At 50.2% G+C, this 27,326-nt stretch overlaps 1 protein-coding gene across 1 annotated transcript; it reads right to left on the bottom strand.

Annotated features, from left to right (window-relative positions):
• LOC149856437 (chromosome-associated kinesin KIF4B) lies at positions 1-25,674 on the bottom strand. Its single transcript, XM_090065160.1, has 15 exons — positions 25,612-25,674; positions 24,890-24,937; positions 22,920-23,066; positions 22,180-22,257; positions 12,777-12,859; positions 12,077-12,214; positions 10,560-10,673; positions 9,406-9,536; positions 8,324-8,541; positions 7,611-7,688; positions 6,990-7,107; positions 6,374-6,537; positions 3,261-3,410; positions 1,422-1,589; positions 1-532 (listed from the first exon to the last, which is right to left on the bottom strand). The coding sequence occupies exons 1-15, from the start codon at positions 25,672-25,674 to the stop codon at positions 359-361; spliced, it is 1,872 nt and encodes a 623-aa protein (XP_089921286.1). The 3' UTR covers positions 1-358.
• Between the last annotated feature and the right edge of the window lie 1,652 nt (positions 25,675-27,326).

The following is a 27,326-nucleotide window of genomic DNA, read 5'->3' on the forward strand; positions in this document are numbered from 1 at the left end:
GTCCCCCAGCCTTCCATGTGGGGCTAGTGCAGTGTTTCACTAGAAATTCATGCACCTGCTGCCTGCTCTGCCTATAACTCCCAGGGCTCATCTGCCATCAGCCCCCCACTCAGCAGGTGCAGGGAGAACATCCTGGCTACATGGTGTTAAATCTGATGAAAAGCCATAGTATCTGCATGGGGCTCTTGGAGAGGCTGTGCTCAGAGCACTGGATACATGACCAGTACCTCTTCCCTGCAATGCCAGGCACTCAGCCCCACCCTCTCCCTGCTTGCTGATGGCCTTCAATGCCCCATCCCCATTAGGCAGAGAGCTCCTGCACTCAGTAGGAGGCTGGTGCTCTGGCCTCGCTAGAGTCTTAGTCTGTCTGTGTGGCTCTGGTGGTGTAGTGCAGCTGGTTGTGTGCCCGAAGCTGCTGGTTTTGGGCAGAGAGGTGGATTGCATCCTGCAGGCATTCCCTCAGCAGTTTCCGGTACTGTTGATCCAGAGCCTCTGTACGCTCCTCGGAGAGGTTTCGATAGGCCCGAAACACCTGCAGAGAAACCCAATGGGGCCCTTTACCATACTGCAACTCAGACCTGCTGCTCAGCTACAAACCAGCAAAGGGCAGCAGCACTGAGGGTCCTTTGCCAGGCATGAGCTGCAGTTGACATGGTTTTGGGGTACAATGTGCCTTGCAAACATTTTGTGTTCCTATTCAGAACAGCACTCTGCTCCTCTCAAGGACTGGACCAAGCTATGTCAAGGGAGCTATTGCCCAGGTGGAAGTGACTGAGGTCTGTCTGGTCTAGGTTGTCCCCAGATTACCAGGAATGGCTGCTTTTCCTGCTCCAGCAGCACTGGCTGGTGACTGGGGGAGGTTTGGCTTGAAGTCCTGTTTAAGGGCCAGGAAGGGGATGGTGCTGCTGTTCATTGGTGTTGCTGGTACAGGCGTCACAAGAGCATCCCATGGTCTCCTGTATGGCAGCACTGCCAGCCCCTTGCTCTGCCTCTGGTGCTAGCTCCTTCCCACTGCAGCTGCTTTCAGATCTTCAAGCTGATTACTTTATTAACAATGAAAGCTTGCACCATGCCAGCTGACTCACCTCACACTGCTGCAAGAGCCTGTAAGAACAGATCCCAGGGGATGATGGGCTGGGACCTGATATCTTCTGTCTGCTCACCAACCTGCCCCACGTGCCCTCATTCTACCCAGAGGGGCTGCTGTCTCTCATAATCCATCCATGCACCTCAGGCTTTGGCTTGTCACCATGGGGGAGCTGGCAGTAAGAGCTGATTTGGTGACGGGGATAGGTTTCCATCTGAAGCCAGCTGCTGTGAGCCCCAATTCCTGACCCTCCTGCCCCCGCCCCCCCCCCCCCCAGGTATGTAACACCTGGTGTCTGGGCACATGGCCAATGGCAGCTTAACCCTTTGGTGACCTGCAGGGTGTGCTGTTTCTGAGTCTCCACTTCCCATCTGTGCTGCTGGTACAGTGCCTCCAGGTCCTTCTCTGCTTCAGCCTGTTCCTGCTGCAGTGCTTCTAGTTGCAGTGCCAGTATAGCCTTTTCCTTCTGCATGCTCAGAGCTTCCTGCTCAGAGGGAGGGAGCTGGAGCCAAAGGGAATAGATCTGTCAGTCACCTTCCCAGCAGGGGAGGAGGGCCCCTCCCAGCACCACCTGGACAGCACATGCAGTGTGAACCTGCTGCCTCAGCCCTGTGCCTAGTCATTGCCTGGATGTGCTACCTGGTTACATGGTCTATCAGGTCTCATTGCTAATAACTGTAGAGGTCTAAACAAGGGGCAACTGTCTGTCCAGCCATCTGTCTGTCATAAAAGATATAAGAAGTGCCATACTGGGGCAGATCAATGGGCTGTCTAGTCCAGTAGCCCATCTCCAACAGTGGGAGGAGTAGATACTACGATCTACTAGTTTATAGTACTGTAGACTATATACTACAGTATACAGAGTCTATAGTCTACTCTGTATACTGTACAGAGCATTGAGCCAGATATAGAGATGCCAGAGGAAACATCTCCAATCCTTATGTTTGATAGCCATTAATAGACTCTCATCCATGAATTTATCTAGTCCCTTTTTGAACTTGGCTGTGCTGCCACCCTCTGTGGTAATGAATTCCATAAGTTAATTATGTGTTGCATAAAAAAGTGTTTTTTCTTGTCACCTACTAATTTCAGAGGGTGCACCCTAGTTCTAAGTACTCTGGGACTTGGTGAACAGTTCCCTGTTCACTTGGTCCACACCTTTCATGATTTTATAGGCCACTATCATATGCCCCCCTCAGCCTTCTGCTTTCCAAACTGAGGAGTCCTAGCCTTTATAGTGTTCCATACCCCTGATCATCTTAGGTGCCCTTTTTTGTACTTTGTCTAATTCTACTACATCCAAGGACTTGTAAAATGGCAGAATGACATTTTCTATTTTGTTTTCAGTTCCTTTAGCGATGCCCAGCATTTTACAAGCTTTTTTGGTAACCACTGTACATTGAGCCGACATTTTTAGAGAACTATCTACAGTGACTCCAAAGTCCTTTTCCTCAGCTATACTGGGTTCTGAATTCAGCTGTCCATCCATGTAGACCTCTGCAACACCCAGGTCCTGCATCTTCCTTACAGACATGGTTTGGGGAAGACTTCCCTGCTGGACTCTATCTCTGGCCTTTTCCCATGATCTCTTCTGTTCACTTCCTGTACTGCCCAGCAGTGAAAGGTGCTAACCAATCTGGCAGAGGAGGCCACCATGTTTGAAATGACACATGCAGAGCATGTGGGAGGGAAAGGGTTTAGGCAGCAGCGGCCTGCTGGGAAGGGATGCTTCAAACCACAAGGGCTTCTCCACAGACTGCCTGCTCTTCCCCACCTCAGTCCCATCCTTCCAGAAGTACTTTCAGGTGTCTCTCACTAATACTGCTTCTTTGTCTGTCCTTCCCAAGGACTCATCCCAACTGCCCATGCCCCCCAGCCCCAAGCCTCCATTTCCTCCTAGTTTCCTTGGAGTCTGCTGTCCCCTGAGCACAGTTTCTGATTTGGAGACAGAGGGGCCCATAGTTTTGCTTCTCAGTTTCCCAATTTATGAAGTACCAGGAGGGGCAGAGTTCCTTGGTATTATTTCAGAGCTCTTAGAAACAGTGACCCAGCCTCAGCTAATCACAGAGTACTACCCCTCCACAAATTGCTGTCCCAACCCTGCTTGCTCCCTTGGTCACTGCTCTTGGCTTCTTGCCTTATAACCAGGGGCTAGGGTTCACTCTCCACTCACCTCCTGCTTTCCTCCTAGCTCCCCCTCCAGTTTCAAGTGTTCCTGCCGGATGAGAGACCAATGCTGTTGCTGTAGACATTGCCTCCTGGCCTTGGCCAGGGAGAACTGCAGCTCCAGGGCTGGGCGATATTGAGAGGACCAGCTCCTCACCTGGCAGAGAAGAGAGGAGAGAAGGATCCCAGTGCCCCAGCATAGTGGTGCAGACGCAGGGCCAGCTGGGCAGCCCAGTGCCCCTTCCTGTTGACATGGGTTCTGCTTGAATTTGGGGGGTGGGCTACTCTGAGCACTGGGGCAGAAAGAAGGGGACATCCTCCAAATGACCTTCCCTTTCCTCTCACACAGAGCAAGGAGGCCCTGAGTCACTGAAAGAGTACAAGGCTGCCATATAGTAGATGGAGCCAGATACAGGCAAGATGCCAAGTAGAGCAAGAAAAAAGCAATGCAGCTTGGGCAAGTGTTGGCCTCTGGGACATGTATGATTCCTGGCTGATACAGCATGGTAGCATGTGCTCCAGGGGTTGTACAGGCTGAACAGGTACCGTATGGTGTGACCACAATGCAGGAAGCTAAAAGCCCTGGAACCACTACAGTGCACAGCTGTCTGGGAAGTTCACAACATTGGGACTGTCAGATGGTGCATACATCTGAGGTACTGAAGAGCCAAGTGGTCTTTCTCCAGGGTCTGGGAGTTTCCACTTCCCTCACTGGACATGCCCTCATGGAGTTAACTTTGTTGGGGCAGGAAGCCTCAGCTGGGTTCAGGCAGATGTCCTGCTTCCCTCTATTCCCTACCCAATAGCAGATTTCCCCAGGATTCTCCAGCCTCCATGTGGAGAGCTCACATGCAGAAACTGTAATCAGGATCTCCCCCTACACAATAACACAGAAGCTTGAACCTGGGGAAGCATTTGGCTCCTTGGTAGTGTATGCATTGCCTGCAGGGCAGTTACAACCCCAATCATGTGCAGTAGGAGGTTCTAGGGCAAGAAAATGCTTGTAGTTGGGAAAGGGAGCTCAGTTACTGCAGTCCATACATCTACCAGCAGGAGATGCTTTACAGGGAGGTGTAAGAGCATTGGCTGGTCCAGCTAGCTCCTGGCTGAGGAAAGCTGGGTCCCTTTGGGAGATCACAGTTAGCCCCATGTACTGGGGTACACAGATGGGAACACTTGCACAGCTCTGGCAGGATGTGGGATGAGATGCAGGGAACTGAGGGCTAGAGCCACAAAAGGACTTTAGCACTGCAATACCTTCCTTTTAAGTGTCCTGCAGCTTAGTGGAATCCAGTGCTTCAAGTCAGGGACCCAGGATCCTGCTAAAGTGCAGAGGGAGAGCTGGATGCCTCAAAATGGGACCCCAAACACAGCTACTATGTGTGGGCAGTTGTGTAAAAGAGCTGATAAAAAATGCTCAGAAAGTCAGATGTCCACCTGCACCGGAAAGAAATGCATGTTTTTCTTGGGGGCTTTCACATAAGCCCTTCCCTGGTACTAGACACCTAATCCAGCCCTTGCTTACAGATGGAGGACAGGACAGGTGCTACCCTCCTCTTTCTCAATTGCTCAGTGGACAGGGCACTCACCAAGCTGAATGAGAGACTGGAAGATCCAGAGGTTGGATTTGGGCTCTTAATGTGACAGTGAATCACCTAATTCCCTGTGTGAAACTGGTACCTAGTCCTCAGCTCTCATTATGGCAGAAGAAGAATAATGGATTATCACAAGGGCAGCTCCCAGTCACTTGGAAAGGTCATTCCAAGAAGAACAGCTGTGGGGTCAGTTTTCTCCCAAGGCAGCAGCAAGACTGAGCACAATTAGCAGTTCTGCTCACAGCTGAGGCTCCAGTCAGTCTGACTGAGGTCTGGGCAGATACAGGAAGCAGCAGCTTAGGCAGGCTCCAGCTCATTGGAGATATGCAGGACTGGGGCTTCCAAGTGACACATGACACCTGCACTATTGAAGACCTCAGTGGCTTTTCCCCAGGGTCAACGGGTAAGTTCCTGTAATGGGGGTCATCTCCCTTGCCTCACAAATTCACCTGACTTCCCTTTTGGGCTTACTGATTTTTGTAACTTCTTGGGCCTTGCTCTATGCTCATGTACAAAGGGGTAGAAAGGGAATAACAGTGTGGAAGGAACAGCCTTACAATGGTGTGATACTGGTGCATGTATGGAGACAACCAGACTCCATGTGCCCAAAATGTGGCCATGCCTGCCTGGAAAATTGCCATATTGCACTCCAGAGGTGGCTGCATTTCAGATGTGGTATCTGCAGAGTATGAGCTGCAGGTCCCTAGGGTACCTTCAGAGTAAAATGCAGTGGCTTATAGGGAATATTGTAGCTTAATTACTGTGCATTACTAGAGGAGTTGTGACAGAAGTGGAGCTGCTCTGAAATAATTTATGAGACCTTTACCTGATTACAGGGACATTTGCAATGTGAACGAGTTGCCTTCATTTTAGTCATTTTAATAAGAGGCTATAAGAAAAACAACTGTAGGAGCAATTTAAGATGAGAAGTGACTTTTAAGACATTTAAGGACAATTAAAAGAGGGCCCCAGGCTGAGGAAAAGGCCAGGGGCTCAAACAATCTAAAGAACAAACATTTTAAAGGTCTCTTTCCTCAGGGGTGGGAATTGTCAGATAACCATTCAGGACAAGAGGCAAAGCTCGCCTGGGTATCTGCTGAGCTCTTGTCAAGCCTGTAATGGGGATCCTTTAGGAAAGATAGAAAGGCCTGGAGACTGCTATGTTTAAAATTCTTTTTCCTTTCCTGCTTTGTCCCTTCTGCCACACTGGTGTGGGTGTATGACAAAGACTGCCCGGTTACTGTCTACACTGCTGGTTACAGAATCACGAAGGCAGGAGGGCAGGGCTAGGCCCAGCTGGCCTGAGAGGTAAGCAGGATGAATAAGCTGAACCAAGGACCTGGTTAATTGTGAAACTCCACCTGTGGAGATGTCAAGGTGCTCCCAGCTGACACCTGCCTCAGGATGAGCTGGAAGGAGGCACAAGTGCCGCTAGCCCTGCAACTGTGACAAAAATATTGGCTGGGGGGGAGACACCCTACTGCAGTCTTCAATCCCTTGCCTGCCCACTCTGTGCCTCACTTACCACATCGGCTGGGCCTGCTGCACAAGTTGGTGCCTTTGCTCTACTCCTTGGCCCTTGTGAAGGCTCTTCCTCTGTCACCTGCTCCACCCTCAGGGAGAGATGGCCAAAGGAGTTTGGACTGCTCCCTACAGCTCTGCCTCCTTCAACAGAAAAGGAAACAAAACCTGCATGAAAGGAACGGGACAGCTGCTGAGGAGGCAGGGCAATGGGTGAAAACAAAGAGCACTTTAACATACAGATGCCCCCCCAGGTATTAGACCATCATGGAACCAAGCCACCATGTACTAAGGCAGGTCACCACACAGAGCCAAGCTACCAGAAACACAGCCAGGTCACATCGCCTGCCATCAGCAACCACAAAAAAAGAGTGTTCAAGGCAAGCCTCCTTCCTGGTTCCTTTTCTTCTCCTGAAGAAGCCAAGACCCTGCTGCTTTCTCCTCTGCAGGCCCCATTTAGGGTATACTAGGTTGCATCCACTATCCTTCCCTCTGGGCTGGTGTGGGGTAAGCTGAGGTAGGGACATTTTCTTGTACTTGAAGAGCTGTCTGCCCCCTCAGGTCAGCCATTGAAGCCCCATGGCTGGGCAGCAGGAACCAGCCCTGAAATCTTCCCCCACCTTGGACATCTGCCTGTTTGGGGTTGTCTTTGTCCAGAAGCACTTGGCTTCTCAACTCTTCTGTCAGGACCTGGTTCACAAGTTGATCTTCCTGTTCCAGCCACAGTGGTATTGGACCCTGCAGTGTGTGACATGTCCAAAAGGGCACATTAAAGCTAAGTGGAGCCTAGAGCCATACAACCTTGTACACCCTTGACAGAGCTTTTTCCAGCCTGTGCTCTTCACACACTCTTCTTCTCCTCCACTCCCCAGCCTTCCTCCCAAGTGGGGAAGTACAGCTGTTTCTAGCTCTCCATGGCATGTAGCCATCCCACCATGCACAATTATCAGGGCTGGGTGTGGGCTTCTGTTCCCCGTGGGGCCCATATCCTGAAGAACCCACCTTGCTGGTGGATGAAGTGCTGGGACAAGCCCCAGACGTGCCTGGCTGAAGGCCATATAGCGTGGCATGCCCAGGATACACCGCATGGCTTGGGTTGGGCAGTAGCACTTTATCTGTTTCAGTGCCAGCTACTCCTCCAGCTGTGCAGCTGGGGGAGGGTCTTCTCTCTGCCCTGTGCCCTGTAGTACCTCTTTGCCTGTGCAACCCCAGCAGGATTGATAGCTGGATCCAGGGCTCACCTTGGCTCCAGGATTATGGTTCTTGTTTTTTGCTTCTGATGCTGCTTTCTTTTTCTCCCAACTCTGGTTCTTCAGCACCTGGAAGACAGTCCAGGGAGACTTCACTGTGCTTTGAATCCCCACACTATGAACCGGTGCTGGCCAAGAAAGCCAAGTCACAGTAAAGGCACCATGCACAAAGTCTCCAGCATCTGCTGGACCCTCAGCTCCATGTGGCAAGCTGTGCCCAGCTGTCCACAGCTACCTGTTTAGCTACAGATGCCCTCTTCCCCAAGCGGCAACACTTGGGGTGCTTACAGGCAGGCTTCTAAGACAAGGGGCTTACTTCTGTTCAGACTTAGACCCAGAGCATTACTGCTGCATAACCCAGCAACATGGTCACACAAGCCAGATCCGTATATCTGGAGACAGCATTGGGTATGCACACTGCCACACGGTGCGCATGCACATAGCTACGAGCACCCACTGCTTGCAGGCCCGGCTGAGGGGTGCATACCCTTCTGGTGCTATTAATAAGCTGCATTGCTCCCTGGAACAGCATCCCCTACTGAAGTGCTAAGGGACAGATTTTCTCAGAATGCATTGGCACAGTAGCCATGGATGGCAGAGGTGTGGTTGTGAAGAGCACTGGGATACAGATATTGCTGGGTGAGAGTGTCCTAATCTAGGGGCAGCAAAGCCAGCTGGACATCCTGTGTGCCTGGATCTCCCACCTGCAGTTCCCTCAGTGCTCTCTGCAGCTGGCCTATCATGCTGTCCTGTGTGGAGTGGCTGTTCCTGAAGAGGAGCTGGGCCCTCAGTTCTTGGATCTCTGCTCGCCGCCTCGAGGCCACTTTGGCAGGATCCCAGAGGGTTGGTGAAACCTTCTTGGCCAGTCCCCGCACCTGCTCAGCCAGTGAGAAGGCTGACAGGATCTCTTCTGCAGAGGCATCTAAAAGAATGGAGAACATCCAGCCACAAAGGCTACTTGAGTCGGACACAAAGCAATGCACACTTGAGACCACTAGAGGGGACAGAGGCCAGGGGACCAGGAGAGAAGGGGCAGGAGTCTACTTGGCTGGATTCCATCATCTGCCTTAGCAAACAGGCATGAAACAACTGTTCAGGCCAGCTGTTCAGGGCAGCAGAGATTAGCCACTTTGCTTTGGTGACTGGAGTGATGATCAAGCCCCAAAATAAACCCTCCAGAGAGTGTCTGTTGCCTGCTGGTCTGGACAGCTGCTTTGCAGAGTGAGTGTAGCTGGCAGGTGCTACGGTAAGGCAGTGGGACAGCCCTAAAGGAAGGGGCTGTGTGTGTCCTGCTGAAATCTGACCTAAGGCCAGACACAGGGCAGAAGGGCAGAAGGTTCTTGCATCCTGGTTGGGGGATGGGCCTGAGGAAACCAATGCTGGATAAGTGCAGCAGTGAGGTCCTCTTCTTGGGGCAGCACTGGGGGGCCAGGGATCTGGTTCCCTCTGTCTGGAGCAGTGTTGCAGGGGGGAATGGGGAGGGGCAGGTGTTAATCCCAGTATGCTTGTCTCTTTCTTTGGTTTCCTGCCTGGCCTGGCTGTAGAATCATACCAGAGCCAACAACATGGCTTCTTTCAGCTCAGCTCAAAGCTTAGCAGAGCACCTGCCTCCAGACTAGCAGGATTCCTGCCTGCAGGGATGTCCCAGATGCCTGCACAGCACCTGATTCAGTCGACTGAGGAACACTACTCTAGGGCTTGCCCAGCACAGAGATTTGGCGTTGGTGCTTCCCAGCAATGCTCCGCCCTGCCTGGTGGGGAATGACTGAGCACAATAGGTGAGGACCTGGCACAGTCAGACACAGCAGCAGGAATGTGAAGCTGTTTCCTTCCAGCGTCTGCCTGAGAATCCTAGGGAGGAACCCAGCTTCAGCTGGCAGGTCTCCAGCAGCCAGAGCCTGGAGCAGGGGGGAGAACCTGCAAAGAGACAGAGCATGAAGTGTAACAGAACCAAGGGCAGGGCCAAGAATGGCTTCATGGGGGGGGAGGGGGAGGGGGGGAGTGGTGAAGAGAACCAGTAACATCACAACTAGCATTTCAATGGGTGAGACCTGGGGCTCCAGAACAGCCCACCCCAACCTGGCCTAGACCCTGCCTGTGATGGGGCCAGTGCTGGGTGCTCTGAGAAAGGGGAGGACAATGCTCTTGGCATATGGATGTCATCAGTCCATGGGAAATCCCTTCCTGTCCCCCACTGGTGACCTGGCAGGCTCAATACAGCCTTAACCCATAATGGGGAAGCAAGGGGCTGAGGGCCCTGCTGCTGCTTTAGACAGACAGATCATCAGCACCCGCTCTCACTCCAACCATCAGGGACTTTCTCACTTTATGATACAGCAGTAAGTTCCAGTGCCAGCCCTGTGATGAGGCTTTGTCCTTGAGCATCACTTGGTGCACATATTGCCCATTGCAATGTGTCACCCTGGGTGGGCTAGCATGGCTCCAGCTGGGGGCCACCTTTGAGCTCATCTACCGTAGAACTCAGCCTTGCCAGGGTGGCCCCCAGGTCTGGGTGTAGCATTGGGTGGACTCGTGGCTCTCTTGATGATTTTCCCAGGCTGTTTGATGACCCTGCAGCCTTTCCTGGGGTCCCAGTGCCCCCAGCTTTGGTCATCTGTGAGCATCCTATTACCAGGGGATGGAAAGACCATGGGCAGAGCAGTTCTAGTAATACTCTGGCCCAGGAAAGATGTCCCTTAGGAAAGGAAAGAGTCAGAGAAAACAGAGAACCCAATAAAGATATCAGGAATCACAGGGGCAAGTGCCTGGTGAATGTGAGGAAGGAGGGACTTTATCTCCATGGAGTGGGGACAGCAAGACAGCTCTGCATACTGCCAGGACAGTAAAGAGCCAGTAGTCTGGCTGCCAGCAGGCACAGAAGAGCCTGGGGCTCGTCACCTGGAGTAGGAGCTCAGAGCTGCCACATCTCCTGGTACATACGGCTCTGCACAGGGCCCAGCCTGGCCGGGGAACTCGAAGATCCTGACAGCTGAGCGCTGGTGCCCACAGCCCTCCAGATCCCGCTCCACAGTGAGTGTGAACAGGCTGCCACACCTGGGGAAAACAGGAGGCAAGCCATACGATGAAAGCCTGAGGGACCTGGGACTCTTTAGCCTTAAAAAAAAGAAGGCTGAGAAAGGACTTGGTAGCAGCTTACTGCTACATCAGGGGAATACATCAGGGGCTTGGCGAACAACTGTTCACCAGGGCAGCCTTGGGGACAACCAGGAGCAATGGCCACAAACTCCTGGAAGACGATTTAAGGCTTAACACTAGGAAAAAACTTCTTTACAGTCAGGGTGTCTAGACTGTGGAATAAGCTCCCTCCAGAGGTGGTACAATCACTTACCCTAGAAATCTTCAAGAGGAGACTGGACGGTCACCTTGCTAGGGTCACCTGACTCAAATTGTCTTTCTTGCCTAGCGCAGTGGGGCTGGACACAATGATCTTGCAAGGTCCCTTCCAGCCCTTACAATTTATGAATCTGCTGAGGTCCATGAAAAATCCATTACTGCATCTTCTTATGTAACATGTTGTTGTCTGAGACTCAAAGCTGAGTCACACAAAGCAGCAAGGAGGACAACCCACCCATTTTGGATTAATAGTTTTTCGGGGACAGGAGCAAGATGGAAGAGAATTACACTTAGGCACCTAAGTCCACTTATACATCTAATCGGTAGGGACCTACTGTTGGGACCTACTGTTTCACGGTTTCCTGGATTTCACAGAAACTGAAATCCAGGATTGTCCACAAAATCTACACAATCAACAACAACAACAAAACTCAATAAAAATAAATTGCTGGCTCCCCAGGGGGAGCTGGTAGTTCTTGGTGCTGGGAAGGGAAGGAACTGGCTGGTGGGGAGGCATGAAGGGCAGCAGACAAGATGGCAGTGGCCCCCTCCTCCCTCCTCCCCCTAGGCTTCTCCACCAATCAGTGCCAAGGGGCAGGAGCTCTCTGCCAATCAGTGCCAAGAGGCATGGCCACTATGATATACCCATGAAATTGGTTCTGCACAACAGGAGCAGGCCATGAAAAACCCTTTGTCTCACCACAGTTTAGGTAGAGTCTTACTAACAGGTGGAATAGAAGCTGGTCCCTAGTGCTCAGATCTGGCCAGAAACCTCTAACCTTTCCCCTTCCTGGACTTTGAGAAAGACTCTTTTGTCCCATGTCTGATCCTTTTTTTATCCCATTTCCCTCCCTCTCCAGAACCAGCTAATGCCACAGAGATGGCAGGTGACCATCTTGCACTCTGGGGGCATTGCACAGCTTTATACGACTAGGCCTACTTGGGAGACCTCTCAGGAATATGGAGGGTAGATGGCCTGGTCCCAAGGCATTAACAGAGAGGTGCAGAGTGTGATCTTGTTTCCAGGGCCTGACCCCTCCCTAGGTGAAAACCCCCACCTAGCAATCCCACAGGGGCTACCCTTCCTTTACCCTGATCCTTACACAGAGGGATGTTGGGCCATCTGCAAATGCTGCAAACACCCTGAGGACAGCGCTGTGCCATCTTCATTCCCCCATGAGTAGAAACTAGAAGCAGCTTTAGAGCTGGACACAACAATCTCGGTTACCTCCTCCACCACCCTGAAAGCAGAGAAGTTAAGAGTATGAAGCTTACAAGAGCATGGAGTCATCCCCCAGCTAGTTGGGATGCTTTAGGACATGCCCATAGCCAAGGAGATGTGCCCCACATTTTGGGAAACACTGGCTCACAGCCCCATGTGAATAATGGAGACTGCAGTGGGATCCTGGTAGGGATCCCCACAGGGCAACACACCCTCAGGTACTCTGTTCTTGTGCTTCCACCCCCAATTCTGCCAATGACCGCCACTCTGAGCCATGTCCCCTTGCCAATCCCATCATGGGCTCCCCCAATATCTCTGCCAAGGTGCCCCAAGTACTGCACTACTAGCCTGGCTCCCACTCTGCCAATGCTTTTTCCTGAGCACAATTACCAATTGCTGTGATGCCCCAAGACCAGCTCCATAAGCCATTCTCAAGGGCAGTGCCTCACTCATAGCTGTGCTGCTAAAGCCATCACCAGTCTGTGTGGCTTCATCCTATCTATTGTCCAGCTTGATGTTGGTGACTGGAACTTTTGTGCTAATGACCTGGGAAGAGCTAGGTTGAGGCATCTGGTACTTACAGACCCAGAGGGGAGACTTCCATCACTTGCAGGGCTCGGTTACTGGGACTGAGCAGGTCATGGGCTTTTCCATCTCCATGGAACTGAAACAAGGACAGTATTAGTAGTAAGCAAGAGCTGCATGGAAAGGAGCAGAGCCAGTGGTGAGCTGTCCAGGTGGGAAATGCTCAGTTCACATCACCATAGGGCAGAGAGCAGGGAGGGGAGCCAAGGGGTAGTACTAACCTGAAAAGCATTAGTAGTTACCCACAGTGATAACTCTGGGTAAAGCTGATAGATGTGCTTACCAACCATCATTCAGGCTAACTGGGAGGAACTTTGAACCAGTGTAATTTTCCAGGGAGCAGAACATGGAGTTCAGGTGTTCGTGCTGGGCATTGAAACCATAGTGACTTGGATACTTGGGGAGAAAATCAGAGGAACTTATAGAGACACTAGAAGCTTGGAAAGGGAAGGGGAATAGTGGCATGCTTCCATCGCAGAGGGGTCTCATTTAACCACATGGCCAGCCAAGGAAGAAGGAAGCTTGCTGCATAGAATAGAGAGACTCCAAGGTTGAGAGGAGGCAGGTGGATCTTGGACCTCTCAGAGAACACTGACCTGGGACCAAAGTATGCTCCTGTGTGAAGAAACTGAAGCAGCAAATGCAGAAAAGTATGTACTGTTTTGTCTAGATCTATATATTTCTTCTGCTAGCTATAGTAAAGAGTGATTGGTTTGCTTCAGCTATCATTTGAAACTATTTCAAGGACACCAGAGTTCCTCAAGAAACTAGGGTCCATTGATAAGCTTCCAGCAAACGCCTTATTAGCTACTATGGACATCACATCGATGTGCACCAACATCCCCCATGAGGACAGATTACAATCCACAAGGGACATTATCCCCAGTGCCAGCACCACTTGTGTTACCATCACAGTCTCCCACTTCATCTGGACACACAACTATGTCAGATTTGGAAATTCACTATACCTATAAATGAATGGCACTGCCACACAGGACCCACCAATATGCCAGTATATTTATAACAAATGTTGAAGTCTTGCTTCCTCTGCAGCTGCCCTCTCATTGCCCTGTTATACTTGAGGTACCTCAATGATATCTTCATCATGTGGACACACAGGAAGGAATCTCTAAAACAGTGGTTCTGAACCCTTTTAGACTCAAGGCACCCCCCCATTAGACTCCAGGCACCCTTGGAAGAACTCTTCACTTTCATTTCTTTTTACTACGCAAAAATAATAGAGCAATTCTTCTGTGGCAAAAAAACTCAGAAAGACCAAGCAGGTGTTGACCCCCCACCCCAACCTCCCGGGGAGCAAGGGTCCATGGCACAATATTAGACCAGCCCTTTGGTATCCAGCAAAACAGAAAATATATGAATTAATCACACAGCAAACTTTACTAAACTTCTAAAAGCTATATGGCTAGCATTAAAATGAGAAAATATAGATCATGCGTTACATGAATGTATCTAGATACACTCTATTCCCAATTACACTTAACAGAAATAAGCTGTCTTACAATTTACAGCCAACACTTTATGAAGATTAAACGTTCTGGACCTGGCTAATCTTCCAAGAAGTATTTAACTCCAGGGGACTTAGTTTTGCTTTTTTCACACTATTTTGCTTAACATAACTAATGCTAATTTAACAGTCTTTAAGACTTGCTAAAACCACACACTATGGATAGCAGACCAACTTCACATAGCCCAGAATGTTTTTGACATGATAGATTCCTGTTTGAAATCTCTAGGTTTATCTTGTGAATCATGCATAGGTGTTTGCTCACCTAACAGTGTTAATATTGAACATCATCCTGCAGGACCCCTTAAAATAATCTTATGGCACTCTAGGGTGCTATGAGAGTCAATTCTAGAAAAATCCCACCAGGGCTTAAACATTTTCCACTCTATCAAATTGACTTTTTAATACTTCACCTAGTAACTTTATTTCTTGGACTTCACTGTGAAGCTTTGTAGTGTCCGCATTGTATTGGAAACCAACTGAATGCTACAGCTATCTGCATGCTGCTAGCTTTCATCCTGAGTCTACCACTAAATCCACTGTTCACAGCCAAGCTCTATGTTACAGCTAGAGCTGCTCTGATCCCACTGACCAGGATGTACACCTTAGGGATTTGGAGCAGAGCTTCCTACATTTACAATATAGTCACAAAACCACAGCCACTCAAATCAGCCTAGTCAGACTCAGACCTTGTTCCAGCCTGCTACAATACCAACCCCAAGACAAGGACAACAGAATCCCTCTGGTCATTTTCACTTACAGCTCCCAGCTTGAACACCTTTGATACATCATTAATGACTTCCAGTCCCTCCTAGAAAATGACCATCTTTTCAAGGTAGATTTGGGGGACAAGCCTGTCCTGCTTTACAGGCAGCTCCTAAATTTAAATGACATCACTCCAGCAACAGACTACCTGACTTTAACTGTCTCCAAGCCATCAGGTCTTGCTACAGACCCAGATGCCAGCTCTGCCCCCTCAACAACATAGACTACATCACCAATGGAAAAAACACACAGAAATATAACATCTGGGGTTCATTCACCTGCTCTTCCACCAATGTCGTATATGCCATCACCTGCTAATAGTGCTCCTCTGCTAACTACACTGGCCAGATGGGGAAATCCCCATGTGAAACAGTGAATGGACACTGATTTGACATCAAAATCAGAAACACAAAAGCCTCTCCAGTCTCCCTGGACACTCCATCACTGACCTCAGACAAGCCATCATTAAACAATACAACCTCACCTTGGCAGGAAGAACTCCCAGCATACTTACAGGCTTGGCAGTGCTATGCTAACTAGCAACATGACTGAAAGGGACTTGGGGGGTCTTGATTGACCACAAGATGAATATGAGCCACCAATGTGATGCGGTGGTGGGCACAGCTAACCAAACTCTGGTGTGTATCCACTGATGCATCTCAAGCAAAACCAGGAAAGTCATCCTACTGCTTTACTTGGCCCTGGTGAGACTGCAGCTGGAATACTGTGTCCAGTATTGGGACCCCCACTTCAGGAAGGGTGTGGAGAAGCTTGAAAGAGTCCAGATGAGAGCCACTCATATGATCCAAGGCCTGGAGGAGAGGCTGAGGAGAGGCTGAGGGGCTTGGGACTCTTCAGTCTGGAGAAGAGAAGGCTCAGGGGGGACTTGGTGGCAACTTACAACTTCATAAAAGGGGTACATCAAGACTTGGGAAAACATCTGTTCACCAGAGCTCCCCAAGGGATAACAAGCTCCAATGGCCATAAACTCCTGGAAGGTCAATTTAGACTGGATATAAGAAAAAAGTTCTTTACGGTACGTATGTACAGGGTCTGGAACAAACTCCCCCCAGAGGTGGTGCAAGCACCTACTCTGGACTCCTTCAAAAAAAACCAGCTGGATTTATTTCTTGCTTGGGTCACTTGATCCCAGCTGACTTCCCACTTATGGCGGGGGGGCTGGACTCAATGATCTCATGAGGTCCCTTCAGGCCCCTAATGTCTAGGAAATCTATTTAAAAACTAACTTAAATGTGCAGTTGCAGAACAAGAAATCATCCATAGACCTGACTGTGTTAGACATGATCTTGACGGAGACTCTGGGTTCTTCTTCTATTACCTGGATTAGATTTTAACTCCAGCTACATTTCTGGTGTCCCCTTATGTGTTAAATGCTCTGATTATCTGCTTTGACCTTTTCAACCCACTTTTTGCTCATCTCAGCAGTGCCTCCTCCCCGTCCCTTTCCTTTATATTTAAATTCCTCTCCCTTTTAAACCCTTTCTCTCTAAGTCCATTCATAGTATCTGACAAAAAGAAGCTGTCCCTAAATAAAGCTCATGCCTCTCTGAACTAGTTAGTCTCTAACTGCCACCCTCCCCAGCCTTCTCTTCAACAATCATGTCCCTAAAGCAGGGGCAGGCAATTATTTTGGGCGGAGGGCCGCTTACTGAGTTTTGGCAAGCCATCGAGGGCCACATGACAGGAAGCCAGGGGCAGATAAATATTAATTTTCTAAATTTTTTAGGGCCCTGCAGGCCAGATAGAATGGCCTGGTGGGCCGCATCTGGCCCATGGGCCGCATTTTACCTGCCCCTGCCCTAAAGGGATTAATTTTAAATGAAGTGTGCCCACAAAGGGGAGCTCTGGGAAAAGGTGTGTTTAAGACTGCTGGGATGTTGTTCTCATTTGCTAGAAGACAGGGCAGGGTGGCACTTTAGGATGTCTATACACAAGTGTAAAGGCTGCTCCAACACACTGGAATTCCAGCACATTGAAGCACACTTGATTAATTGAATCTACTGGAGCACAGCAGTTACCATGCTCCAGCAGCCTCCTGAGTCTGGTGTATCAGTGTCCCCGTGCTTAAAAATAGCGGTAGGGGCACTTGAACAAGCTTGTCAAATGAGCTTTAGTTCGAGCGCCCAACCACCATTTTTAAGCATGAGGACGCTGATACACAAGACGTGGAAGCGCTTTAATTACAGAGGTTCTTAGAGCCACCTAATTAAAGCACCACCCCCACTCCATCTCTGGAGCATGTATAGAAGTGCCCTTAGAGACTAGCTGGCTCAGAGAGGCATGAGCTTTCATAGTCTACAGCCTCTCTCATCAGAAACTAGAAGGACGGGTGTCCAAGAGGTCAAGGAAGGAGCTGCTAGCCTAGGAAGTGTCCAGCTGGGAGTGGTCTACTCAGCTGGGTGGCAAGGAGCTATCAAGCAGCTTAACTGGAAGCATGGCTGGGTCTCCATGGGGGACATGTAGAAATGCGAAAAGGAACTTGGGAATTCAGTTAGCAGTATAAGCCTGGTTCTGGCCAGGCCCAGGCAGTGTCACAGTGTCACCACAAGTGTTGGGGGCTGGCATAGAGGAGTGGTGTAGAGGACTGGCACAGAGAAGAGGAAGTGTGGGCCATGGCTGGAGGTGTTTCTCCAGAGGGTACATGAAAGGACCTCAAAATTTCCCATAGGTGTGAGTAGTCTTAGAAATACTAAAAGAATTGGACATATCTGGGACCCATTGAAATCTGTGATATCCGTAAGCTTGGGACCAGGCCTTTGGGAGAGGTGGGGACTGTACTGGTATGCAAGATTCCTGGCTAGATATATTCTTTCCCATTAAAAAAAAAATCATCTCACTAAAACTGACCCTGGTTTAACTGCCCAGAGCTCCTGCTGCTACTCCTCTGTGAGCTTTCCTATCCCCCTAATAGCGGCTATAGGAAACAGGATTTTTTCTCTTAGGAAACCAAAGGCCTCCATTTCTTAACAGCAGCTAATTCATGGGCCTTACATGCTGTAGCAGGGCACTAAGGTGTCTGCTACTGATAAACAGTAATATGGGCTCAGCTACCAGTCACCAGGGCAGCACAGGTGTGGGTTGCCGAGACAACCAGTCTGGTCAGCTGACCGGAAGGGGGCAGGGCCTGGCCTATATAAACAAGCCAGGCTGAGGTGGGAGGTCAATTCCCCTCTGGCAGCTGAGGAAGAGGGAGCTCTGCTGGGAGGAGGCAGAGCAGCGTCAGCTTGATGATACTGGGTGGAGGAAACCCTGATAGGGATACGAATGAAGGATAGCCAGGGGGCTTGGAATTTATGTTCTAACACAGGAGCGTGAGTTTTCTGTTTTGGAGTTGTGTAAGACCGGAGGACCGGGTGAGGCTGTAGGGGTTGGAGGAGGCCTCATGGGAGCTCCCCAGTAGTGTGGGGGTTCCTGGCACCGGAGAGGGTGCTCCATTTTAGGGTGTCCTGACCCCGGCCCCAGTGGGGGCAGTATCGGGAGGAGCCCAGTGTGGGTGCAGGTGAGAAGCCCCAGTGGGGCGCAAGACCTGGAATGGGGGTCTGGAGGCCAGGCACGGCTGCGGCCACCTGAGCCTCGATTGTGAGGAGCCCAGTGGGCATAAGACCTGGGAAAGGGGTCTGGAGGCCAGGCACGGCTACGGCCACCTGAGCCTCAATCGTGGGGATCGCGAGGCAAGGCCCCAGTGCAGGCAGGGGATTGCAAGGTGAGTGCGGGGAGACGGACCCCGGTGGGGGCTACGGGAGCCACAGGAGAAGCCAGGAGGCACCTGCGAGGGCACAGGCGGGCACGGAGATGAGTCCAGGGACCCGTGAGGGCATGGGTGACTGTGGGACTCACGTGCAGCCCCAAAGGTTGGAGTGCACTGGGCAACTAGACAAAGCCAAGGTACATCGAGGCACCGTGCCAAGGAGGGTTAGAAAGGCAGCCTCCCTTTAACAAATTACCATCAGAGACGTGGTGGGCGAGATAGCGAGGGTGCGTTAAACCCGATTTGGCATGGTAGATAGGGGGCACTAGGGGAGTTTGCGGCACCCCTAGGTCACGCGCTGCCACACATGCCAATATCTAAACTGCTGGCCCCCCATCTTTGGCCTGCACTAGAGAAAATAAGTCGCCCCTGAGTGCAAACACCTGAATGTCCATTTCTTTAAACAGCCAGGTGGTCCTTATGACTGAATGGAAGGACCATCATGGCTAGACCTGTGAGAACTGGGGACATGGCCCTGCGCAGGACTCAACCTGTGGACAGTCACTGGACAAGGCCTCCCCATGGGTGCCAGTATTCACCTGCACAAAGCCAATCAAGATTCCTTCTCGTAAAGAGCTCTCCCAGAGGCAGGTGGGCATTTCCTAATAGGTATGTTTATCATGTGGGTTTGATATTTATATACACAGGGGTTCGGCAGCTTGCTTCTCACCTGATGGGATAGTTACAGAGGGGCCTGTGCTCCTAACAAGATTCTAATGCTGCTTGCCCCATATGTATGACAGGTGACTTCACTAGTTGATAGTAGAAGACTTTGCCCTCTCTCCTCAGGCCCAACTAATCAAGCAGTTGCCCAAGCTTAGCTCTGGCTCAAGTGTGCCCCATCCCAGGGCCCTCCAGTCCTCTACTTTTTTCTTCTCATTTTTTATTTTAAGTTATAGGTCTCACGAGATGGTGAGATCAAGCCCAAAGGAAGGTTCTCATGGCAACAGGATTTCACCCAGGATCAGCAGATTTATGGGCCTGATCCTGCTGCCACTGAGGTCACTGGTAACAGGTCCCACTCTGGGCTGCACTGCAGCCCCAGTGAGCTCATTGCCATCTGGGGGAAGCACTTTCTCATATCCAGCTTCACTGGCAATTCTGAGCCAGGCAAGCAAGAGTGAGGGGAGCAAACAGAGACCTGCCTTTCCTGTTCACCCATCTGCTGGCCCCACAGCACCAAGAAGTGTCTTTGGGGCTGCTTGTATTCCCCAGTGGGAAAAGTTGATTCTTTTTGACTCCTTACATCACCAGGACCCAAGGAACAGGAGCAGTATATTTAATCACTAACCAGGCTATTCAACACAGGATCTAATTCTTACCTGCCCTGAGGTCATTTACATCCATGCAAAAGTAGTGAAAAATTGGTTTAAAATGTTTCCATCCTGATTACGTCTGCTTTGCACAACTGTCACTGGCAGCACAAGCAGAAAGGTAGGGGAAATGGGCTCTTCACTGTGAACACCAAAAGCCAGACTGGCAGCATGCAGCACGGAGGTGATCAGGCAAAATCAGAGAATCAGGACTGGAAGCAGGGTTGCTAAACCAAGCCACTTTTTTTTACTGACAATCTGCAGACTTTTTTTTTTTACTGACAACCAACTTTTTTACTGGCGTATGTTTTTACTGACAGGTGTTTTACATAATGTAAATGTAACTCCTTTGCCGGGCCCTGAACAAGAACTGGGTTCAAATTTAGAGGTTTAACACCAACCACAGTAAAAAGTTCTGTTTATTTATAATAAAAATGGTCTTGTGTTGGCAACCATGCTTGATTGCAGCAATGACTTTACACTGTGCTGCCCCCACCCCAGGGGTTCTCTACTTACCCCTATACCCTAATGCCCCCTACTATACCCTGAGCTATTCTGTTTCCCCAGCCCCACCAGCCCCAACCCGCATCCCAGCAGTAAGGGTCTCCCTACTGCCTGCTTACCTGTGACCCAGGACAGGATGCAGGAGCAGCGGCAGCAGTAGCACATGGCTGGGGGATGGGGGAGAAGGCTAAGTGGGCTACAAAGCCCTGAGAAAATGCTCCCTGCAGGGTGCTGTGCTCCTCGTCAGATACCAGGTAGCAATGATGTGCTATGTTTGTCCTTCAACATCCAGCCTTGTTCATAAACTTCCCTATTGCTTAGTTACTTATGGAATTTTCCATTATTTGTATAGACTTTACAGACAGGCATTTTTAGTCTGTTTTTGTACTGACTGTTTGTAAATTTATGGACAGTTGGCAACCCTGAAAGGGACCTTGGGAGAACAGCTAGTCCAACCACTTGTTCTCCAGGACCTACTATCCAATCTAAACTTCCCTTGTGACTTCTTGTCTTGTCTTCTGCAGACACTGAGAACAGTCCATCTCTGTCCTTTTTATAGCTAGCCAGAAGACAACAAGCAAACCCTGCCCCCTCAGTTTTTTTTCTTCTCCAAACTAAATAATTGCAGTTCTTTTAACTTTTCCTCAATGTTATGTTTTCTAAACCTCCAATCATCTTCGTTTTTCTCATCTGGACTCATTCCAATTTGTCTACAGTTTCTTGAAGTGAGGTGTCCCAAACTAGACATGGTTCTCTAGGTGAGGCCTCAGCAGTGCTGGGGAAAGTAGAAGAATCACTTTCTGTGACTTCCATGCCATCCTCTTGTTAATACAGCCTAGTATGCTACTGACTTTTTTTTTTTGCAACAACGTATACACTCTTGGCTCATATGCAGCTTTTGATCCACTTTAATCCCATGGCCCTTTCTGCAGGGCTACAGACTACCTTGTTGTTCCCCACATTGTATTTGTGCATTTGGCTGTAACTTCCTACACGCAGGCTTAGGAAATAAACAGAAAAATGAGGAGGAAGGAAAAGCCACTCTGGTTGCCATACAGAACTGGAAGCAGGAACTTAGGTGGGGTGGGGGGCATGCTTCTGCACACAGTAAACCCCAGACCATTGTCTTGGGGTAGTCCTCATGCTTTCTGACTCTTTAGTGCCTTTGCCCGGATCCTCCTGTCTCCAACATTGACATTTAATACACTGGCTCTGCAGGACAGGCATTCCCATTCCTTACACATGAGGAATCACAATGGGGCCAAGATCACAGCTGTGCTAGCCAGGTAGGCAATGGTGAAGAGAAGAGAGGACCTGTGACAGGCCAGTCATTAGGCTGCGGAGGTGGCTGGAAGGTCCCATCACACCCCTACATACATATCTCCAGTAGGGGGGTATTGTTCTCAGATGTATAAAATAATTCCCCAATGGCCCAGGGTAGGATCAGCAGTGGGTCAGACACCTGACCCCTTGAGGGACTTCATGGTTTCCCACACATTGGCTGCCCCCTCCCTCCATCTTACCTGGACAAAGCTGACAGTGTACAGATCCCTTACACTGCCCCCTAAGGTCTCAAGCTCCTGGAAGATGGTGTCTATCACCTGGAGAAGGATTACAAATGCTCAGAAGGCTTTGGTTTGCTCCCCAGGCCCTACATATTTTTGTTTGAGGGTTCCTTCTGATACTGGAATCAGGTCTTCCCTCAGACACCCAAGGGCAACTCCCATGGATTTTAGGGTCTCCTTGAGTGAGCTGAGAGCTCAGATCCAGAACTATACTGCATGAGAGACAAGGACAGAAACAGTAGTGTCCCTAGGCTTCCTCCCTCCCTGCACTCCTACAAGACTCAGGTGGATGCAACAGACTAGAGAATAAGCACAACACTGGCCCCTGGGTGCCCTTGACCCTGGGATGGCATCAGATGGCCTCATGGGACACTAACCACTGGCCCCCAGCTATTCCCTGACTTCTGGGACTCCATATCCAGTGGACTCCAGGCTGCTTTGTGACCTCTTGGATGCTGATCCAGGGACTGTGTCCAGTTGCCACAGCTATTTCCTGACCCCTGGGGCACCTCTAGGAAATTGTGCCCAGTACACCTGAGCATATTTCTTCTTTCCCTAGGCAACCTGCAGGCAAAATATTCACTTCATGCCCTTGGGTGAAGGAAGCTGGGGTGAAATATCAACCCTGAACATCTGAAAGGCTGGGTGGGGGGGTGTCCCATGGGATATAGCAGGAGCTTCTCATGCAGTGTCCTCACCTGCTGGACCATGCTGCACTGCCATCCAGTGCCGTGGAACTGTGACTCCGTCCTGGAGCGGTTGGCTTCCCACAGCAACAGAGACACACTGTAGCCAAGGGGCACCATCACCAGCAGGGGTCTCAATAGCTCCAAGAACACCTTATCCTGGAAAGCAAAGATTCTCACAGGTGGCATCTTTTATTGGATTAATTGCATGGTTAGTGTAGACTTAAACAACTTTTTAAATGCAAAGCTTTGACCCGAAGAAGAATGCATTTGATTCAAAACCTTGCCTCATTCCTCCCAACCATGCATTTAATAAAAAATATCACCCTCAAAAAATCCTTGCCACTCACATATTTCCTGAACCATCATGACTACAAATCACTCCAACACTACCTAATCCTTCAAGGGCGGTTCACAGACAACATCCCAGCTAGGGGAGGGATTCAGGACCCAGGCATTAAAGAAGAAATGGATAGTGGTCAGAAACACTAGCTGCTGGGTGGCGGGCAAGACTCTTGGCAGCAGTCCCAAACCTCAGGGTCATGCTTCTCTCCAGAGCACCCTCTGCTAATAAAACATCCTTAGCATAGACTGGAAGGGTTGTGATGTCTTTTGTGGGTTCTGATGGTGGTTTTCAGGAGGGATAGATCTACACCAACTGTTAAAATGTGCCCATCCGTTTAAACTACAGGGCATGTACCAGCTGGGCTGGGAGACTTTCATTAATCCAAGCTCCTCGGCCAATCTGTCCCTGGAGAAGCAGGCTGAAATATCATGTCTTCTCATGGAATGCAGGAACTTCAAGGGAATGTCTGCTGGGAGCCAGCCCCATCACTAAGGGAGATATGTCATCCTGTGCAGTATTTGGGGTGAAAGCACCCTGGTGGCAGCATCAATGATTGAACCTACCCCCCTCCACTGCGTGGCCAGCAGTTCGTGGTGCAGCCACCCGAAGCCCACGTGGGGTTGTCCTGTGTCACCACCACTTCTTGGCTGCCCCGTGGGGCAGTGGTGGCAGCGCAGAGCAGGCACAGGCAGCCCTGTGTGGGCTCTGAGTGACTGACTCAGCTAAAACTGCCTGGCAGTGGTGGTGCAGGGGGCTGCTTTCCTCTGCACCAAGCTGCAGGTTCTGCCCAAGAGCATGGGGTCTGGACCGGCGGAGGTTGTATGGAGCTGGGCTGGGCTGTGCTGCTCAAGCAGGGAGAGGAGGAGCCAACCCGGCTCCATAGACCCCTGCCAGTGCAGACCCCACAGACCTGCTGCCCTGCTCTGGGCCCCACTGGTGCTGGCCCCAGTGCACCAGCACAGGCCCCACGCTCCTGCCCAGCTGTTGCTGTGCTCCATGCACCTGCTCACAGCTCCCTACAAAATGCACACGCACCCACACAACCACACCACCCATGCCTATCCACCCCCACAAATCCCACACCCCACATACCCACAAACCTATACCCACCCTCCCACAATATACAAGAGTAAGACTTCATTTTAAGCTATTATACTATCACCTCTATGAACACTACACAAACATGTTTAAATCAGGACAAAAATATGTTTGGAAATTAAATTAATGAATGTTGCAGTACATATTTGATTTTTAGAATATAATTTGGTATTTTTCTGGTTCCAAGATGGCAAACTCTCTTGCTGAAAGGAGTACTTCCAGGGGACAAGGGGAGGGACTTCTGGTGGCAAAGGTCAGGGGTTAGGGGACTTCTGATCCCAAGATGGCGACTGGGGGGCGGGGCACCTATCAAGGGGTGGGGCTACCCATGCAGCCCTTGATGACTTGCCGAAACTCGGTAAGTGGTCCTCCGCCCAAAACGATTGCCTGCCTCTGGTCTAGACAGAGCCACAGGACAGATGGATCTGCTCATGGCTTGCCCTAGTAGGTTGCCTCTAATCTAAGGTGCAGGCTTTAGGGTTATGAGGCCTTAGGCCTTCTTCCTTCCCAGCTTGCACATGCCTAGAACCTACTGTACCTGCTCGGTATCCAGACTAAAGGTGCTGTCAAATGTGAAGCTGCCATCCTGGAATGAAAAGACAACTGAGTTAGTGCTCAGACCCACTTACCTGTTCTTCTGCCTTGCCCTCTCCCCAGCTCTCCCTAACCTCCAGGACATTCTGTCCCCAGTGTTGGGTGTGGGAGGATCATTTCCAGTTGGAGACAGTGAGCCTGTATCCATGGTTCCACATGTGCTCCTTCCCTACTCTGAACAGGGGATGAGCCTTCAGTGACCTGCTCCCTTCTGCTCTTTCTAGAGCTGTAGATTAGTGGAGAGCAGGAGGCAGACCCAGCACAGCAGGATGGCATGTAGGGGAGCAGGGCTAAGAGCTGCAAAGATCCAGCCCTACAAGTGAGCCCTGGGCCTGAGATATCCCTGGGGCCCCCTTCCTAAGTGGGGCAAGGGACTCTCTGAAGCTTAAAGGCTCAAAGGCAGATTTGGAAAAAGAACTCAGCATCACTGCTTTGTCCTGTGCCTGGCTGGGGGGCTCAGAAGAGTGGGTCAACTCTTTCCCTGGACATAGTTACTAAGTCACATTCTGGACACAAGCAACCATCCTACACAAATGTCTGCTGCACACCTGTACCTGGCATGTGACACTGACACCTGGATGTGTTAGCCTTCATCCTGAAACCCCACTCCCCTCCCCACCCTTGGCCAGGTTGAGGCCACAGCTCTGCTGCCCCCCAGCCTCTCACCTGAATTCCCTTGTCTGCCTTGTTCTTGAAAATCAACTCTTTGGCATCTTCTTTAACAATCATGAGACTCTCATGCTTCTCCAGGCCTGAAACATGAAGTAAGGGGGCAGTTTGGGAAAGTGGCTCCTTTCTCTCCCCGCACAACCATTTATTCACAGCTCAGTGGTGCCTGGGACTCTATCATAGCATTAGCTCTGGGAGACCACACTCCAGCAGAGGCAGGTAGGGGCTGATGAGTCCCTTCACTGCTCAGCTCCAGTTTGGTGTCTTTAAGTTGAGTCTCCTCTACCACCAGGCACAATGGGGCTCATATATATGTTCAGACTTTGCTTTGTGGGTGGAGGGTGTCTGACAGGCAAGGCTCAGAATGAGCAGCGAAGTCAAGTCAAACAATGGAGGTGAAAGGATCAAGAAGACCCTCATGTGGTGCCTTGTTCTGCCATCAGGTGTCTGAAATGAGTGATCCAACATACTATTTACAACACAGTGAACATGGCACAGATTCCCACAGGCATTTCACCCAGTGACTCCAGACAGTGTTTGATGTTATAACCTCTCACTGCCCCAAACCCATTCCCCTTCACAAAGCTCATCAGCCTCCCTGGCCCCTCTGGGCTTTCTCTGCATCTGCTCTGGGAAGTGGAATAGGTCACTGAACCTGGTGGCAGCTGGACTGTAGTGCTATTTCTCTGTAGCAGAGCAGGAAGTAGTCACAAGATCAGGCGTGGGCCACAGGAGAAGCTGTGGCTAAGAGAACAATGCAAGTGCTGATTGCTCAAGAGAACTGGAATATGTGCAGACTTGCAGCCTGAAAATGGCCCTGGGTTCCTCTTGTATCACATTGTATGGGGCAAGGCAGAGGGTTTAATGATAAAACTAATAATTTAGAGACCTTCCCTAATTTAGAAGATACAGGAATTGGGAGATTGTCTCTCAGTTAGGGAGTGACCAGTTAGTAGAGATAGACTTAAGGTCTGCCAGGGTTGTCTACTGCTACAGAATAGAACCTGATGCATAGTTTTTCTCATTCATGTATGCCTCTTTTTACTAAACCTAGTGATCACTAAAGAGGGAAGTTCAGATCTCAGCAAACAGGAACCACAGGCATCAAAAAGAGACATTTACTTCCAAGGGCTGGTGACACATACCACATGGAACAGGAGACTGACCAGCCCCCTTTGTCATCAGGCTGAAGATAGACTGGGATCTGCTGAACAAGCCTAGTTACTGCATGGGATCATTAGGCATAGGCTTACCAAGAAACTATAAGCCTCTCTTAAACAAAGGGAAGTCACTAAGTAGACAGTTATTGAATAAAAGAGAAACAGCAAAAGAGAAAATAGCAACAGGAGTAAAGGTCACAGGTTAATAACAAGGGTTCCAAGGCAAGACACTGAACAGAGAACACTGGTCAGTGCCCACTGCCCCTTGACCACAGCCAAGGAGCCTGTGGATATCACCCAGTGAAACTCTAACCAGAAATATGAGTGGAGGAGTGATAGGAAAACAGCCCTACAGTTGCCCAGGTTCCTCCCCAGCCAGGGTCTCCCTCCTGGTTTGGAAGACAGCAAGTTTGGCCAAAGCAAGAAGGAGGTTGACCATGAGGTCCTGGATCTCCTGACTAGACTAAAGACAGATAGGGTTCTCTTCTTTCCAGTGCTCTTTACCCTGAGGTACCAGCAGTTCAAAGACCAATTGTGCAATGCCCAAGGGGC

Source organism: Crocodylus siamensis, chromosome 10 (assembly GCF_052110815.1).
Source record: "Crocodylus siamensis isolate JL-2025a chromosome 10, ASM5211081v1, whole genome shotgun sequence".
Classification (NCBI taxonomy): Eukaryota; Metazoa; Chordata; order Crocodylia; family Crocodylidae; genus Crocodylus; species Crocodylus siamensis.